The sequence below is a fragment of the Dendropsophus ebraccatus genome, chromosome 9 (assembly GCF_027789765.1).
Source record: "Dendropsophus ebraccatus isolate aDenEbr1 chromosome 9, aDenEbr1.pat, whole genome shotgun sequence".
NCBI lineage: Eukaryota > Metazoa > Chordata > Amphibia > Anura > Hylidae > Dendropsophus > Dendropsophus ebraccatus.
The window spans coordinates 119,805,429-119,824,374 of record NC_091462.1 but is presented as its reverse complement, the minus strand read 5'-3'; the positions used below and the strand labels follow the sequence as shown (position 1 = coordinate 119,824,374).

Here is an 18,946-nt window from a genome sequence, read left to right as displayed (position 1 = left end):
CATTAGGGCATAGTCTTGCTGACCGTATACTTACATTTCTTGGATGGCTCATTGGCTGTGGGCTGGGTCCTCTATCATCCCTCAGCTCTCGTGCAGGGCTTACTGATCTCTGCTTTTCGGGGTTGTTCACGTGACCACGTTTTTCGCCCTTGCCTTTATGGGCATCATGTCGGGACCTATTACCATAAAAGTTTTACATAAAACCAGCCAGATTCACACAGGGCATAGCAACTGCATGCACACAATACCTGTTCGGGGAAATCTCTTCAGATGACGAGGAGGATGCACGCCTACGCTGTGGAGAACCACTGGGGGACCTAGAGTGGAAAACCAAGAAATGATATACAACTAGGTCTGTGCTAACAAACTTACTGACACAAAGGTACAGAACCGCCCCCCTAGCTGTGTGCTTATTCTAAAAGAACCCCACACAGTAAAGACAAAGCTCCCCCAGATGGGCACCACATAAGCCGGATGTGAAGACTGTGGCAATGCTCTTACCGCTTTGTCTTTTTGTCTTTATTTTTGCGCTTGCTTTTAGGGCTAAGCGACCTAGAAGAATATAGTCTATAAGAAAGGTCTCAAAACAGCTGACAACCACCCCGCCGCCAAGAATAGCCCAATTTACTCACCTGTCTTTATTTTTCTTAGAATTTGATGAAGACCTGGAGATAGGGAATACAGATTACACAGCTGTATAAACTGCAGGAGTAACGTAAGAAGCATACACAGTATATACCACAAAACGTAGGCAGCCATGGGACTATGGGGAGGCTTCAAACACAAATATACACACATACACACAAGGACAGCTGTGTAGTAAAGCAGTATACACACACAGGAGGATAGCCCTGTAGTAAAGCAGTATACACACACAAGAGGATAGCCCTGTAGTACAGCAGTATACACACACAAGAGGATAGCCCTGTAGTACAGCAGTATACACACACAAGAGGATAGCCCTGTAGTACAGCAGTATACACACACACACAGGAGGATAGTGGTTGTCACCACACTTCTGCAATGTAACATATACACACATTATAGAGAGGTGGCTACCTGTGCTTATGGGATTTGGACTTTTTCTCTTTATGGCTGGGGGAGCGGCTCAGAGACCTGAGGGACAGAATAAAGAACAGATATAAATACACCATCTGTGTACACAGGGACAAAGACTCCAGCGACCCGAAAGAACAGCAGGCACCTTCTCATGCCAGTACTGCAAGCCTATCTACTGCAAAGGACTGTACATCTTACATGTCCATCGCCCATGGGGCCCAAAACCTGCACTGACAGCCAGAATCCTTGGCCCTACTCTGGACTGATCAGATACATGATTGTTCTGCGTCCCCCCCATCTATCCATCCACCAGTGCTGCCCCTGCCCACCCAGCTACCCTTCCACCAGTGCTGCCCCTGCCCACCCAGCTACCCATTCACCAGTGCTGTTCCCCCCCCCCCCCTGCACTACCCGTCCACCAGTGCTCCTCCCACCCACCTACCAGTGCTCACCCCACCCGCTACCTGTCCACCAGTGCCACCCCCGCCGCCGTTGCAAACCCCCCCCCCACCCCGCACACCTGTCCACTAGTGCAAACCCCTTCCCAACATTTGTAGCATGTAAGCAGTGAAGGCAGACGGCTATATTACCCAACACCACCACCACCACCACCTCATTAACCCCATGTATTACCGGCCACGATCCTTCTTCTTTTTCTTCTTTTTGTGTTTGTTTGGAGACGGAGAACGGGAACTTTCAGTGTCGGCTACAAAACTGAGAAGACCAGAAACAGTCAGTGCATAATGGTCATATGAGAGAGACCAAGCCGCCCGGACTGAGCGACCCCAAGACTGTCGGGAATAACGAACAGCAGCGATTGCAGGCATGCAGCTTCGCCTACCTTCCCCCCCCCCCCCCCCCCCCCCACCACCAACGGTCTTGCCCCACCAATCCCACAGATGGCAGCCCATCCTACTCGCTCACCTGTAGGATTTCTGCTGCTCTTGCTGCTTGGCTGCCGCCCTCCGATTTGGATCAAAGCTGCTCCCATCCACATAGCTGTCACTGATCCCAAAGGCTGCCCGCAGACGCTCGTTTTTCTTCTCGTTTGCCTCAGCCAGCTGGTGAGTCTCTGAAATCCTGCAAGAGAGAGAGAGTAAGACATGGTGCAAATGGGGACTGGACCATAAACACCACTCCACCGACCTACCCGGACCTCAGCTTCTCCTCATCTTTACTTAAGGTCAGATCCTTCTCCTGAAGCATGAGCCGGAAGGTGGCCACCTTCTCCTGGATCTCTGCCTCGCTGTACCTGAGGAGGTAAAAACACATCCATCATCCTCATCTTCAACCCACCCTGAATCACCTCATCATTCTCGTCCCTTCTCATTCAACCCACCGCCCCCACCTCATCACTCACTCCCTCCTCATCCATCCATCCCCCTTTATCATCTTCAGCCCACCCTGATTCACCATCATCATCTCCATCATCCACCACCCTCATCCCTCTGTCTATCCTCATCCAACCCATCCCTCCATCCCCATCATCCCTCCTCCTCCTCCTCCTCCTCCTCATCCATTCCTCCCCTCCCTCCATCCAGCCATCCATCCCACAATCCAAAGTATTCACTGCCTCAGACAATTGTTTTCCTCTATCCAGAAATATAAATCACTTCCTATAGGAAAAGTAAAACTTACCTTTTATTATACACTATAACAGTCCATCCCAAAGACAAGAGAAATGTGTGAGAATGATCCCCATCACCGATCACACACAGCACGCTATCCGTACAAGCAGTTATTAGCACTGTGTAAGGATCACCATACGTTCACGCACAGTAAGTCAAGTGTCATTGCCATATAATGCCACACAAGCAACCCATGTGCAGATACAGCAAGGCCACACAACAACAAGACTGGATGTCTGTCACAGTATGGGGAGGGCTAATATGTCCTGCAGGTGAGGAAACAGCGGCAAACAATTGGGGGCCATTCACATGAAAAAGTGAGGGACCATCCAAGAATATATACAGGCACTAACACTCAGTGCTGGAGCCATACTTATCCTTCATCCTCAGCTGCTTCTCAAGGGTCTCAACGAGTTTCTCTCCCCAAATCATCAATCAGGAGAGCAGGCGCCGGGGGGGGGGGGGGGGGGGGGGGGGGGGAGAAGAAGCTACTAGCATGTAGTGATGGCAGCCGGGGAGGTGATGCCGTCCTGAGCACGTACACTAAGCAGGAGCTGATAGGATAGCCTTCCAGTCCGTCATACTGCTGTCCAATAGAGGAGATCTGTAAGAGGTGCACAGTATACGTCTGGTCCCATGCAGACATGCGCACCCTGCTGTGGGTGTGTATAGCTGGGACCGGACATTGGGTCTGTGTCCTGCGGTCAAACATACTGATAGAAGAATCCTGTAGTTGCTGTTGCTGTACGCATGTGCCGAAAGAAGGATCAGTGTCTGCAATGATGGGAGATAGAAGAATCTCACAGCCTCCACTAGTACGCTCATGTGCCAGGGTATCACTCAACTAACCCAGCTGTGGTAGGAAGATTCCATGCTGCATATACAGCACTGCGCATGCGGGGAGGGACACAGGGCTCAAACACTGCTGCGTCCTACAATGGCAGGAATAGGAAGATGCTACAATACATAGAGAGTGCTGGGTAAGCCAGGTAAACTGTACATCAATCCTCATCCATCCCTCCCTCCAACCATGCAACAATCCTCATCCATCCCTCCCTCCAACCATGCATCAATCCTCATCCATCCCCCCCTCCAACCATGCATCAATCCTCATCCATCCCCCCCTCCAACCATGCATCAATCCTAATCCATCCCTCCCTCCAACCATGCATCAATACTCATCCATCCAGCCCACCATCCTCATCCATCCCTCCATCCTCATCCATTCCTCCAACCATGCATCAATACTCATCCATCCAGCCCACCATCCTCATCCATCCCTCCATCCTCATCCATTCCTCCAACCATGCATCAATCCTCATCCATCCCTCCCTCCAACCATGCATCAATCCTCATCCATCCCTCCCTCCAACCATGCATCAATAATCATCCATCCCTCCCTCCAACCATGCATCAATAATCATCCATCCCTCCCTCCAACCATGCATCAATAATCATCCATCCAGCCCACCATCCTCATCCATCCCTCCCTCCAACTGTGCATCAATCCTCATCCATCCCTCCCTCCAACCATGCAACAATCCTCATCCATCCCTCCCTCCAACCATGCATCAATACTCATCCATCCCTCCCTCCAACCATGCATCAATCCTCATCCATCCCTCCCGCCAACCATGCATCAATACTCATCCATCCCCCCCTCCAACCATGCATCAATCCTCATCCATCCCTCCCTCCAACCATGCATCAATCCTCATCCATCCATCCCTCCCTCCAACCATGCATCAATCCTCATCCATCCCTCCCTCCCTCCAACCATGCATCAATCCTCATCCATCCCTCCCTCCAACCATGCATCAATCCTCATCCATCCATCCCTCCCTCCAACCATGCATCAATCCTCATCCATCCCTCCCTCCCTCCAACCATGCATCAATCCTCATCCATCCCCCCCTCCAACCATGCATCAATCCTCATCCATCCCTCCCTCCAACCATGCATCAATCCTCATCCATCCCCCCCTCCAACCATGCATCAATCCTCATCCATCCCTCCCTCCAACCAACCGTGCATCAATCCTCATCCATCCCTCCCTCCAACCATGCATCAATCCTCATCCATCCCTCCCTCCAACCATGCATCAATCCTCATCCATCCCTCCCTCCAACCATGCATCAATCCTCATCCATCCCCCCCCTCCAACCATGCATCAATCCTCATCCATCCCTCCCTCCAACCATGCATCAATCCTCATCCATCCCTCCCTCCAACCATGCATCAATCCTCATCCATCCCCCCCTCCAACCATGCATCAATCCTCATCCATCCCTCCAACCATGCATCAATCCTCATCCATCCCCCCCTCCAACCATGCATCAATCCTCATCCATCCCTCCCTCCAACCAACCGTGCATCAATCCTCATCCATCCCTCCCTCCAACCATGCATCAATCCTCATCCATCCCTCCCTCCAACCATGCATCAATCCTCATCCATCCCTCCCTCCAACCATGCATCAATCCTCATCCATCCCCCCCTCCAACCATGCATCAATCCTCATCCATCCCTCCCTCCAACCATGCATCAATCCTCATCCATCCCTCCCTCCAACCATGCATCAATCCTCATCCATCCCTCCCTCCAACCATGCATCAATCCTCATCCATCCCTCCCTCCAACCATGCATCAATCCTCATCCATCCCCCCCTCCAACCATGCATCAATCCTCATCCATCCCTCCAACCATGCATCAATACTCATCCATCCAGCCCACCATCCTCATCCATCCCTCCAATCGTGCATCAATCCTCATCCTTCCCTCCCTCCAACCAACCATGCATCAATAATCATCCATCCCTCCCTCCAACCATGCATCAATAATCATCCATCCCTCCCTCTAACCATGCATCAATAATCATCCATCCAGCCCACCATCCTCATCCATCCCTCCCTCCATCCTCATCAATTCCTCCCTCTAATCGTGCATCAATCCTCATCCATCCCTCTCTCCACCCGTGCATCCATCCCTCCCCCTCCATCCTCACCATCCCACCCTCATTATCATCCCTCCCTCCCTCCTCATTATCATCCCTCCCTCCCTCCTCATTATCATCCCTCCCTCCCCATTATCATCCCTCCCTCCCTCCACATTATCATCCCTCCCTCCACATTATCATCCCTCCCTCCCTCCACATTATCATCCCTCCCTCCCTCCACATTATCATCCCTCCCTCCCTCCACATTATCATCCCTCCCTCCCTCCTCATTATCATCCCTCCCTCCCTCCTCATTATCATTCCCTCCCTCCCCTCATTATCATCCCTCCCTCCCCTCCCTCATTATCATCCCTCCCTCGCTCCTCATTATCATCCCTCCCTCCAACCATGCATCAATAATCATCCATCCAGCCCACCATCCTCATCCATCCCTCCCTCCATCCTCATCCATCCCTCCCTCCAATCGTGCATCAATCCTCATGCTTCCCTCCCTCCAATCGTGCATCAATCCTCATCCATCCCTCCCTCCATCCATCCTCATCCATCCCTCCCTCCATCCATCCATCCTCATCCATTCCTCCCTCTAATCGTGCATCAATCCTCATCCTTCCCTTCCCTCCCTCCAACCATGCATCAATCCTCAACCATCCCTCCCTCCTCATCCATCCCTCCCTCCCTCCAACTGTGCGTCAATCCTCATCCATCCCTCCTCATCCATCCCTCCCTCCAATCGTGCATCAATCCTCATCCATTCCTCCCACCACCAGTACAACCATCCATCCCTCCCTCCTCATCCATCCCTCTCTCCACCCGTGCATCCATCCCTCCCTCCACATTATCATCCATCCCTCCCTCCACATTATCATCCATCCCTCCCTCCACATTATCATCCATCCCTCCCTATCATCCCTCCTCATCATCCCTCCCTCCTCATTATCATCCCTCCCTCCCTCCTCATTATCATCCCTCCCTCCCTCCTCATTATCATCCCTCCCTCCCTCCTCATTATCATCCCTCCCTCCCTCCTCATTATCATCCCTCCCTCCTCATTATCATCCCTCCCTCCCTCCTCATTATCATCCCTCCCTCCCTCCTCATTATCATCCCTCCCTCCCTCCTCATTATCATCCCTCCCTCCCTCCTCATTATCATCCCTCCCTCCAACCATGCATCAATAATCATCCATCCAGCCCACCATCCTCATCCATCCCTCCCTCCAATCGTGCATCAATCCTCATGCTTCCCTCCCTCCAATCGTGCATCAATCCTCATCCATCCCTCCCTCCATCCATCCTCATCCATCCCTCCCTCCATCCATCCTCATCCATCCCTCCCTCCATCCATCCTCATCCATTCCTCCCTCTAATCGTGCATCAATCCTCATCCTTCCCTTCCCTCCCTCCAACCATGCATCAATCCTCAACCCATCCCCCCTCCTCATCCATCCCTCCCTCCACTGTGCGTCAATCCTACCCCATCCCCTCCTCATCCATCCCTCCCTCCAATCGTGCATCAATCCTCATCCATTCCTCCCACCACCAGTACAACCATCCATCCCTCCCTCCTCATCCATCCGTCTCTCCACCCGTGCATCCATCCCTCCCTCCACATTATCATCCATCCCTCCCTCCACATTATCATCCATCCCTCCCTCCACATTATCATCCATCCCTCCCTCCACATTATCATCCATCCCTCCCTATCATCCCTCCTCATCATCCCTCCCTCCTTCCCCATTGCCATCCCTCCCTCCTTCCCCATTGCCATCCCTCCCTCCTTCCCCATTGCCATCCCTCCCTCCTTCCCCATTGCCATCCCTCCCTCCTTCCCCATTGCCATCCCTCCCTCCTTCCCCATTGCCATCCCTCCCTCCTTCCCATTGCCATCCCTCCCTCCTTCCCCATTGCCATCCCTCCCTCCTTCCCCATTTTGCCATCCCTCCCTCCTTCCCCATTGCCATCCCTCCCTCCTTCCCCATTGCCATCCCTCCCTCCTTCCCCATTGCCATCCCTCCCTCCTTCCCCATTGCCATCCCTCCCTCCTTCCCCATTGCCATCCCTCCCTCCTTCCCCATTGCCATCCCTCCCTCCTTCCCCATTGCCATCCCTCCCTCCCTCCCCATTGCCATCCCTCCCTCCCTCCCCATTATCATCCCTCCCTCCCTCCTCATTATCATCCCTCCCTCCCCATTGCCATCCCTTCCCTCCCTCCTCCCCATTGCCATCCCTCCCTCCTTCCCCATTGCCATCCCTCCCTCCTTCCCCATTATCATCCATCCCACCTTCCCCATTATCATCCATCCCTCCTTCCTCATTATCATCCATCCCTCCTTCCCCATTACCATCCATCCCTCCTTCCTCATTATCATCCATCCCTCCTTATTACCCTTGCTCCTCCATCATCTCCTCCAGTTCCAGACACTTCAGCTCCACCTTCCTCTTCCTCTCGTGGTCCAGGATCTCTTGGTTGGGCTTCTTCACCAGCATGCTCTCCAGCCTCTTCAGCTCCTCCTCAGACTTGTAGTCGGTACGATCCTTCTTGTGGCGGACGGATGAAAGGTTGCGTTGCACATATCCATTAGTGCCGCTGCCCCGCGGTGTCGGGAGGCCGATCCCATTATACATGGTGCTGGAGACAACCTGAGAACATACGGCACAGATGAGAACCACAAGACCCAGCACAGACGGAAAGGACTACTTAGAATACACTGCTCTACACCCCTTATCTTATAATACAGAATAGTGTGTATAGTATAAAGTATATAGACAGCTGTGTGATAATACATGGGGGGGTGTATAGTATATAGACAGCTGTGTGATAATACATGGAGGTGTATAGTATATAGACAGCTGTGTGATAATACATGGGGGTATAGTATATACACAGCTGTGTGATAATACATGGGGTGTATAGTATATAGTATATAGACAGCTGTGTGATAATACATGGGGGTATAGTATATACACAGCTGTGTGATAATACATGGGGGGTGTATAGTATATAGACAGCAGTGTGATAATACATGGGGGGTGTATAGTATATACACAGCTGTGTGATAATACATGGGGGGTGTATAGTATATAGACAGCTGTGTGATAATACATGGGGGGTATATAGTAAATAGACAGCTGTGTGATAATACATGGGGGGTGTATAGTATATAGTATATAGACAGCAGTGTGATAATACATGGGGGTGTATAGTATATACACAGCTGTGTGATAATACATGGGGGTGTATAGTATATAGTATATAGACAGCTGTGTGATAATACATGGGGGTGTAAAGTATATAGACAGCTGTGTGATAATACATGGGGGTGTATAGTATATAGACAGCTGTGTGATAATACATGGGGGTGTATAGTATATAGACAGCTGTGTGATAATACATGGGGGTGTGTATAGTATATAGTATATAGACAGCTGTGTGATAATACATGGGGGTGTATAGTATATAGACAGCAGTGTGATAATACATGGGGGTGTATAGTATATAGACAGCAGTGTGATAATACATGGGGGTGTATAGTATATAGACAGCAGTGTGATAATACATGGGGGGTGTATAGTATATACACAGCTGTGTGATAATACATGGGGGGTGTATAGTATATAGTATATAGACAGCTGTGTGATAATACATGGGGGTGTATAGTATATAGACAGCTGTGTGATAATACATGGGGGTGTATAGTATATAGTATATAGACAGCTGTGTGATAATACATGGGGGTGTATAGTATATAGTATATAGACAGCTGTGTGATAATACATGGGGGTGTATAGTATATAGTATATAGACAGCTGTGTGATAATACATGGGGGGTGTATAGTATATAGACAGCTGTGTGATAATACATGGGGGGTGTATAGTATATAGACAGCTGTGTGATAATACATGGGGGGGGTATAGTATATAGACAGCTGTGTGATAATACATGGGGGGTGTAAAGTATATAGTATATAGACAGCTGTGTGATAATACATGGGGGTGTATAGTATATAGACAGCAGTGTGATAATACATGGGGGTGTATAGTATATAGTCAGCTGTGTGATAATACATGGGGGGTGTATAGTATATAGTAAATAGACAGCTGTGTGATAATACATGGGGGGGTGTATAGTATATAGACAGCTGTGTGATAATACATGGGGGTGTATAGTATATAGACAGCTGTGTGATAATACATGGGGGGTGTATAGTATATAGTCAGCTGCGTGATAATACATGGGGGGTGTATAGTATATAGTAAATAGACAGCTGTGTGATAATACATGGGGGTGTATAGTATATAGACAGCTGTGTGATAATACATGGGAGGTGTATAGTATATAGACAGCTGTGTGATAATACATGGGGGTGTATAGTATATAGACAGCAGTGTGATAATACATGGGGGTGTATAGTATATAGTATATAGACAGCTGTGTGATAATACATGGGGGGTGTATAGTATATAGACAGCTGTGTGATAATACATGGGGGGGTGTATAGTATATAGACAGCTGTGTGATAATACATGGGGGTGTATAGTATATAGACAGCTGTGTGATAATACATGGGGGTGTATAGTATATAGTATATAGACAGCTGTGTGATAATACATGGGGGGTGTATAGTATATAGACAGCTGTGTGATAATACATGGGGGGTGTATAGTATATAGTATATAGACGGCAGTGTGATAATACATGTGGGGTGTATAGTATATAGACAGCTGTGTGATAATACATGGGGGGTGTATAGTATATAGACAGCTGTGTGATAATACATGGGGGGTGTATAGTATATAGACAGCTGTGTGATAATACATGGGGGGGTGTATAGTATATAGACAGCTGTGTGATAATACATGGGGGGGTGTATAGTATATAGACAGCTGTGTGATAATACATGGGGGGTGTATAGTATATAGACAGCTGTGTGATAATACATGGGGGTGTATAGTATATGGACAGCTGTGTGATAATACATGGGGGGTGTATAGTATATAGTATATAGACAGCTGTGTGATAATACATGGGGGGTATATAGTATATAGACAGCTGTGTGATAATACATGGGGGTGTATAGTATATAGACAGCTGTGTGATAATACATGGGGGTGTATAGTATATAGTATATAGACAGCTGTGTGATAATACATGGGGGTGTATAGTATATAGACAGCTGTGTGATAATACATGGGGGTGTATAGTATATAGTATATAGACAGCTGTGTGATAATACATGGGGGTGTATAGTATATAGTATATAGACAACTGTGTGATAATACATGGGGGTGTATAGTATATAGACAGCTGTGTGATAATACATGGGGGGTGTATAGTATATAGTATATAGACAACTGTGTGATAATACATGGGGGGTGTATAGTATATAGACAGCTGTGTGATAATACATGGGGGGTGTATAGTATATAGTATATAGAAAGCTGTGTGATAATACATGGGGGTGTATAGAATATAGACAGCTGTGTGATAATACATGGGGGTGTATAGTATATAGACAGCTGTGTGATAATACATGGGGGTGTATAGTATATAGTATATAGACAGCTGTGTGATAATACATGGGGGGTGTATAGTATATAGACAGCTGTGTGATAATACATGGGGGTGTATAGTATATAGAATATAGACAGCTGTGTGATAATACATGGGGGTGTATAGTATATAGACAGCTGTGTGATAATACATGGGGGGTGTATAGTATATAGTATATAGACAGCTGTGTGATAATACATGGGGGTGTATAGTATATAGTATATAGACAGCTGTGTGATAATACATGGGGGGTGTATAGTATATAGACAGCTGTGTGATAATACATGGGGGGTGTATAGTATATAGTATATAGACAGCTGTGTGATAATACATGGGGGGTGTATAGTATATAGACAGCTGTGTGATAATACATGGGGGGTGTATAGTATATAGAATATAGACAGCTGTGTGATAATACATGGGGGTGTATAGTATATAGACAGCTGTGTGATAATACATGGGGGGTGTATAGTATATAGTATATAGACAGCTGTGTGATAATACATGGGGGGGTGTATAGTATATAGACAGCTGTGTGATAATACATGGGGGGTGTATAGTATATAGTATATAGACAGCTGTGTGATAATACATGGGGGGTGTATAGTATATAGACAGCTGTGTGATAATACATGGGGGGTGTATAGTATATAGTATATAGACAGCTGTGTGATAATACATGGGGGGTGTATAGTATATAGACAGCTGTGTGATAATACATGGGGGGTGTATAGTATATAGTATATAGACAGCAGTGTGATAATACATGGGGGTGTATAGTATATAGACAGCTGTGTGATAATACATGGGGGGTGTATAGTATATAGACAGCAGTGTGATAATACATGGGGGTGTATAGTATATAGACAGCTGTGTGATAATACATGGGGGGTGTATAGTATATAGACAGCTGTGTGATAATACATGGGGGGTGTATAGTATATAGTATATAGACAGCTGTGTGATAATACATGGGGGTGTATAGTATATAGTATATAGACAGCAGTGTGATAATACATGGGGGTGTATAGTATATAGACAGCTGTGTGATAATACTTGGGGGTGTATAGTATATAGACAGCTGTGTGATAATACATGGGGGGTGTATAGTATATAGTATATAGACAGCTGTGTGATAATACATGGGGGTGTATAGTATATAGTATATAGACAGCAGTGTGATAATACATGGGGGTGTATAGTATATAGACAGCTGTGTGATAATACATGGGGGGTGTATAGTATATAGACAGCTGTGTGATAATACATGGGGGGTGTATAGTATATAGTATATAGACAGCTGTGTGATAATACATGGGGGTGTATAGTATATAGTATATAGACAGCTGTGTGATAATACATGGGGGTGTATAGTATATAGTATATAGACAGCTGTGTGATAATACATGGGGGGTGTATAGTATATAGTATATAGACAGCAGTGTGATAATACATGGGGGTGTATAGTATATAGACAGCTGTGTGATAATACATGGGGGGTGTATAGTATATAGACAGCTGTGTGATAATACATGGGGGTGTATAGTATATAGACAGCTGTGTGATAATACATGGGGGTGTATAGTATATAGACAGCTGTGTGATAATACATGGGGGGTGTATAGTATATAGACAGCTGTGTGATAATACATGGGGGGTGTATAGTATATAGACAGCTGTGTGATAATACATGGGGGGGGTGTATAGTATATAGACAGCTGTGTGATAATACATGGGGGTGTATAGTATATAGACAGCTGTGTGATAATACATGGGGGTGTATAGTATATAGACAGCTGTGTGATAATACATGGGGGGTGTATAGTATATAGACAGCTGTGTGATAATACATGGGGGGTGTATAGTATGTAGTATATAGACAGCTGTGTGATAATACATGGGGGTGTATAGTATATAGTATATAGACAGCTGTGTGATAATACATGGGGGGTGTATAGTATATAGACAGCTGTGTGATAATACATGGGGGTGTATAGTATATAGTATATAGACAGCTGTGTGATAATACATGGGGGGTGTATAGTATATAGTATATAGACAGCTGTGTGATAATACATGGGGTGTATAGTATATAGACAGCTGTGTGATAATACATGGGGTGTATAGTATATAGACAGCTGTGTGATAATACATGGGGGTAGTATAGTATATAGACAGCTGTGTGATAATACATGGGGTGTATAGTATATAGACAGCTGTGTGATAATACATGGCAGGTGTATAGTATATAGACAGCTGTGTGATAATACAATGGGGGGGTATAGTATAGTAGTAGACAGCTGTGTGATAATACATGGGGGTGTATAGTATATAGGACAGCTGCTGTGATAATACATGGGGGTGTATAGTAATAGGTATATAGACAGCTGTGTGATAATACATGGGGGGTGTATAGTATATAGTATATAGACAGCTGTGTGATAATACATGGGGGTGTATAGTATATAGACAGCTGTGTGATAATACATGGGGGTGTATAGTATATAGACAGCTGTGTGATAATACATGGGGGTGTATAGTATATAGACAGCTGTGTGATAATACATGGGGTGTATAGTATATAGACAGCTGTGTGATAATACATGGGGTGTATAGTATATAGACAGCTGTGTGATAATACATGGGGGTGTATAGTATATAGTATATAGACAGCTGTGTGATAATACATGGGGGTGTATAGTATATAGACAGCTGTGTGATAATACATGGGGGTGTATAGTATATAGACAGCTGTGTGATATACATGGGGGGTGTATAGTATCTAGTATATAGACAGCTGTGTGATAATACATGGGGGTGTATAGTATATAGACAGCTGTGTGATAATACATGGGGGTGTATAGTATATAGACAGCTGTGTGATAATACATGGGGGGGTATATAGTATATAGACAGCTGTGTGATAATACATGGGGGTGTATAGTATATAGTATATAGACAGCAGTGTGATAATACATGGGGGTGTATAGTATATAGACAGCTGTGTGATAATACATGGGGGGTGTATAGTATATAATAGACAGCTGTGCGATAATACATGGGGGGTGTATAGTATATAGTATATAGACAGCTGTGTGATAATACATGGGGGTGTATAGTATATAGACAGCTGTGTGATAATACATGGGGGGGTGTATAGTATATAGACAGCTGTGTGATAATACATGGGGGGTGTATAGTATATAGACAGCTGTGTGATAATACATGGGGGTATATAGTATATAGACAGCTGTGTGATAATACATGGGGGTGTATAGTATATAGACAGCTGTGTGATAATACATGGGGGGTGTATAGTATATAGACAGCTGTGTGATAATACATGGGGGTGTATAGTATATATAGACAGCTGTGTGATAATACATGGGGGGTGTATAGTATATAGACAGCTGTGATGATAATACATGGGGGGGTGTATATGTATATAGACAGCTGTGTGATAAATACATGGGGGTGTATAGTCATATAGTATATAGACAGCTGTGTGATAATACATGGGGGTGTATAGTATATAGACAGCTGTGTGATAATACATGGGGGGTGTATAGTATATAGTATATAGACAGCTGTGTGATAATACATGGGGGTGTATAGTATATAGACAGCTGTGTGATAATACATGGGGGGTGTATAGTATATAGTATATAGACAGCTGTGTGATAATACATGGGGGTGTATAGTATATAGTATATAGACAGCTGTGTGATAATACATGGGGGGGTGTATAGTATATAGACAGCTGTGTGATAATACATGGGGGTGTATAGTATATAGACAGCTGTGTGATAATACATGGGGGGTGTATAGTATATAGACAGCGGTGTGATAATACATGGGGGTGTATAGTATGTAGTATATAGACAGCTGTGTGATAATACATGGGGGGTGTATAGTATATAGAAAGCTGTGTGATAATACATGGGGGTGTATAGTATATCGACAGCTGTGTGATAATACATGGGGGTGTATAGTATATAGTATATAGACAGCTGTGTGATAATACATGGGGGTGTATAGTATATAGACAGCTGTGTGATAATACATGGGGGTGTATAGTATATAGTATATAGACAGCTGTGTGATAATACATGGGGGTGTATAGTATATGGACAGCTGTGTGATAATACATGGGGGGTGTATAGTATATAGTATATAGACAGCTGTGTGAAAATACATGGGGGGGTGTATAGTATATAGTATATAGACAGCTGTGTGATAATACATGGGGGGTGTATAGTATATAGTGTATAGACAGCTGTGTGATAATACATGGGGGGTGTATAGTATATAGACAGCTGTGTGATAATACATGGGGGGTGTATAGTATATAGTATATAGACAGCTGTGTGATAATACATGGGGGTGTATAGTATATAGTATATAGACAGCTGTGTGATAATACATGGGGGGTGTATAGTATATAGACAGCTGTGTGATAATACATGGGGGGTATATAGACAGCTGTGTGATAATACATGGGGGTGTATAGTATATAGACAGCTGTGTGATAATACATGGGGGGTGTATAGTATATAGACAGCTGTGTGATAATACATGGGGGTGTATAGTATATAGTATATAGACAGCTGTGTGATAATACATGGGGGTGTATAGAATATAGACAGCTGTGTGATAATACATGGGGGGTGTATAGTATATAGTATATAGACAGCTGTGTGATAATACATGGGGGTGTATAGTATATAGACAGCTGTGTGATAATACATGGGGGTGTATAGTATATAGACAGCTGTGTGATAATACATGGGGGTGTATAGTATATAGACAGCTGTGTGATAATACATGGGGGGGGTGTATAGTATATAGTATATAGACAGCTGTGTGATAATACATGGGGGTGTATAGTATATAGACAGCAGTGTGATAATACATGGGGGTGTATAGTATATAGACAGCAGTGTGATAATACATGGGGGTGTATAGTATATAGACAGCAGTGTGATAATACATGGGGGGTGTATAGTATATACACAGCTGTGTGATAATACATGGGGGTGTATAGTATATAGTATATAGACAGCTGTGTGATAATACATGGGGGGGGTGTATAGTATATAGACAGCTGTGTGATAATACATGGGGGTGTATAGTATATAGACAGCTGTGTGATAATACATGGGGGTGTATAGTATATAGACAGCTGTGTGATAATACATGGGGGTGTATAGTATATAGTATATAGACAGCTGTGTGATAATACATGGGGGTATATAGTATATAGACAGCTGTGTGATAATACATGGGGGGTGTATAGTATATAGACAGCTGTGTGATAATACATGGGGGTGTATAGTATATAGACAGCTGTGTGATAATACATGGGGGTGTATAGTATATAGACAGCTGTGTGATAATACATGGGGGTGTATAGTATATAGTATATAGACAGCAGTGTGATAATACATGGGGGGTGTATAGTATATAGACAGCTGTGTGATAATACATGGGGGTGTATAGTATATAGTATATAGACAGCAGTGTGATAATACATGGGGGTGTATAGTATATAGACAGCAGTGTGATAATACATGGGGGTGTATAGTATATAGACAGCAGTGTGATAATACATGGGGGTGTATAGTATATAGACGGCAGTGTGATAATACATGGGGGTGTATAGTATATAGACAGCTGTGTGATAATACATGGGGGTGTATAGTATATAGTATATAGACAGCAGTGTGATAATACATGGGGGTGTATAGTATATGGACAGCTGTGTGATAATACATGGGGGGTGTATAGTATATAGTATATAGACAGCTGTGTGATAATACATGGGGGGTGTATAGTATATAGTATATAGACAGCTGTGTGATAATACATGGGGTGTATAGTATATAGACAGCTGTGTGATAATACATGGGGGGTGTATAGTGTATAGTATATAGACAGCTGTGTGATAATACATGGGGGTGTATAGTATATAGACAGCTGTGTGATAATACATGGGGGGTGTATAGTATATAGACAGCTGTGTGATAATACATGGGGGGTGTATAGTATATAGACAGCTGTGTGATAATACATGGGGGTGTATAGTATATAGACAGCTGTGTGATAATACATGGGGGGTGTATAGTATATAGACAGCTGTGTGATAATACATGGGGGTGTATAGTATATAGACAGCTGTGTGATAATACATGGGGGTGTATAGTATATAGACAGCAGTGTGATAATACATGGGGGTGTATAGTATATAGACAGCTGTGTGATAATACATGGGGGGTGTATAGTATATAGACAGCTGTGTGATAATACATGGGGGGTGTATAGTATATAGTATATAGACAGCTGTGTGATAATACATGGGGTGTATAGTATATAGTATATAGACAGCTGTGTGATAATACATGGGGGGTATATAGTATATAGACAGCTGTGTGATAATACATGGGGGGTGTATAGTATATAGACAGCTGTGTGATAATACATGGGGGTGTATAGTATATAGTATATAGACAGCTGTGTGATAATACATGGGGGTGTATAGTATATAGTCAGCTGTGTGATAATACATGGGGGTGTATAGTATATAGTATATAGACAGCTGTGTGATAATACATGTGGGGTGTATAGTATATAGACAGCTGTGTGATAATACATGGGGGTGTATAGTATATAGTATATAGACAGCTGTGTGATAATACATGGGGGTGTATAGTATATAGTATATAGACAGCTGTGTGATAATACATGGGGGGTGTATAGTATATAGTATATAGACAGCTGTGTGATAATACATGGGGGGTGTATAGTATATAGACAGCTGTGTGATAATACATGGGGGTGTATAGTATATAGACAGCAGTGTGATAATACATGGGGGTGTATAGCATATAGTATATAGACAGCTGTGTGATAATACATGGGGGGTGTATAGTATATAGCAGGGGTCCTCAACTGGCGGACCGCGGTCCAAACCCGGACCGCGGCGGCCAGCTGTCCGGACCCCGGCTGCCGCACTGCTCCCTGCACAGTAAGTATCTATGAGCGCTCGTAACGAGCGCTCATAGATACCGAGCGGCAGCAGCACTGACAGAGAGGAAGCCATTGGCTCCCTCCCTGTCAGTCACCTCTCAATGGCCGCAGCGGTCACTAGAGGCCGCGCTCCCCCTCTGGTGTCGGCGCTCAAGTGACGTTCCTGCGCCGGCAGGGAGAGCGGCCTCTAGTGACCGCTGCAGTTTTTAATGCTATATGGGAGGGGGGAGCGCACAGGGGGGCTATATACAGGGGGAGAGCATACAGGGGGAGAACCCACAGGGGGCTATATACATGGGGAGAGCCCACAGGGGGCTATATACGGGGGAGAGAGCACAGGGGGGCTATATACTGGGGGGAGAGAGCACAGGGGGGCTATATACGGGGGAGAGAGCACAGGGGGGGCTATATACTGGGGGAGAGAGCACAGGGGAGCTATATACTACAGGGGGAGAGAGCACAGGGGGAGAAAGCACAGGTGGGGCTATATACAGGGGGAGAGCATACAGGGGGAGAACCCACAGGGGGCTATATACATGGGGAGAGCCCACAGGGGGCTATATACGGGGGAGAGAGCACAGGGGGGCTATATACTGGGGGAGAGAGCACAGGGGGGCTATATACTGGGGGAGAGAGCACAGGGGGGCTATATACTGGGGGAGAGCACAGGGGAGCTATATACTACAGGGGGAGAGAGCACAGGGGGGCTATATACAGGGGGAGAG

The 18,946-nt window shown here is 45.4% G+C and overlaps 1 protein-coding gene across 2 annotated transcripts in view; it reads right to left on the bottom strand.

The window, feature by feature from the left end:
* SRRM2 (serine/arginine repetitive matrix 2) overlaps positions 1 to 18,946 on the bottom strand; it is a 32,001-nt gene that overhangs the window by 10,723 nt on the left and 2,332 nt on the right. The window contains exons 2-10 of one of the 2 annotated variants that reach the window (XM_069984739.1): positions 8,030 to 8,283; positions 2,210 to 2,311; positions 1,984 to 2,139; positions 1,693 to 1,773; positions 1,060 to 1,116; positions 633 to 665; positions 502 to 552; positions 249 to 317; positions 35 to 176 (exon numbers count right to left, since the gene is read on the bottom strand). In XM_069984739.1, coding sequence (XP_069840840.1) covers positions 35 to 176; positions 249 to 317; positions 502 to 552; positions 633 to 665; positions 1,060 to 1,116; positions 1,693 to 1,773; positions 1,984 to 2,139; positions 2,210 to 2,311; positions 8,030 to 8,268 — 930 coding nt within the window. In that variant the 5' untranslated portion in view covers positions 8,269 to 8,283. The remainder of the gene's footprint in view (positions 1 to 34; positions 177 to 248; positions 318 to 501; positions 553 to 632; positions 666 to 1,059; positions 1,117 to 1,692; positions 1,774 to 1,983; positions 2,140 to 2,209; positions 2,312 to 8,029; positions 8,284 to 18,946) is intronic. The other variant, XM_069984740.1, reaches the window with a different exon arrangement.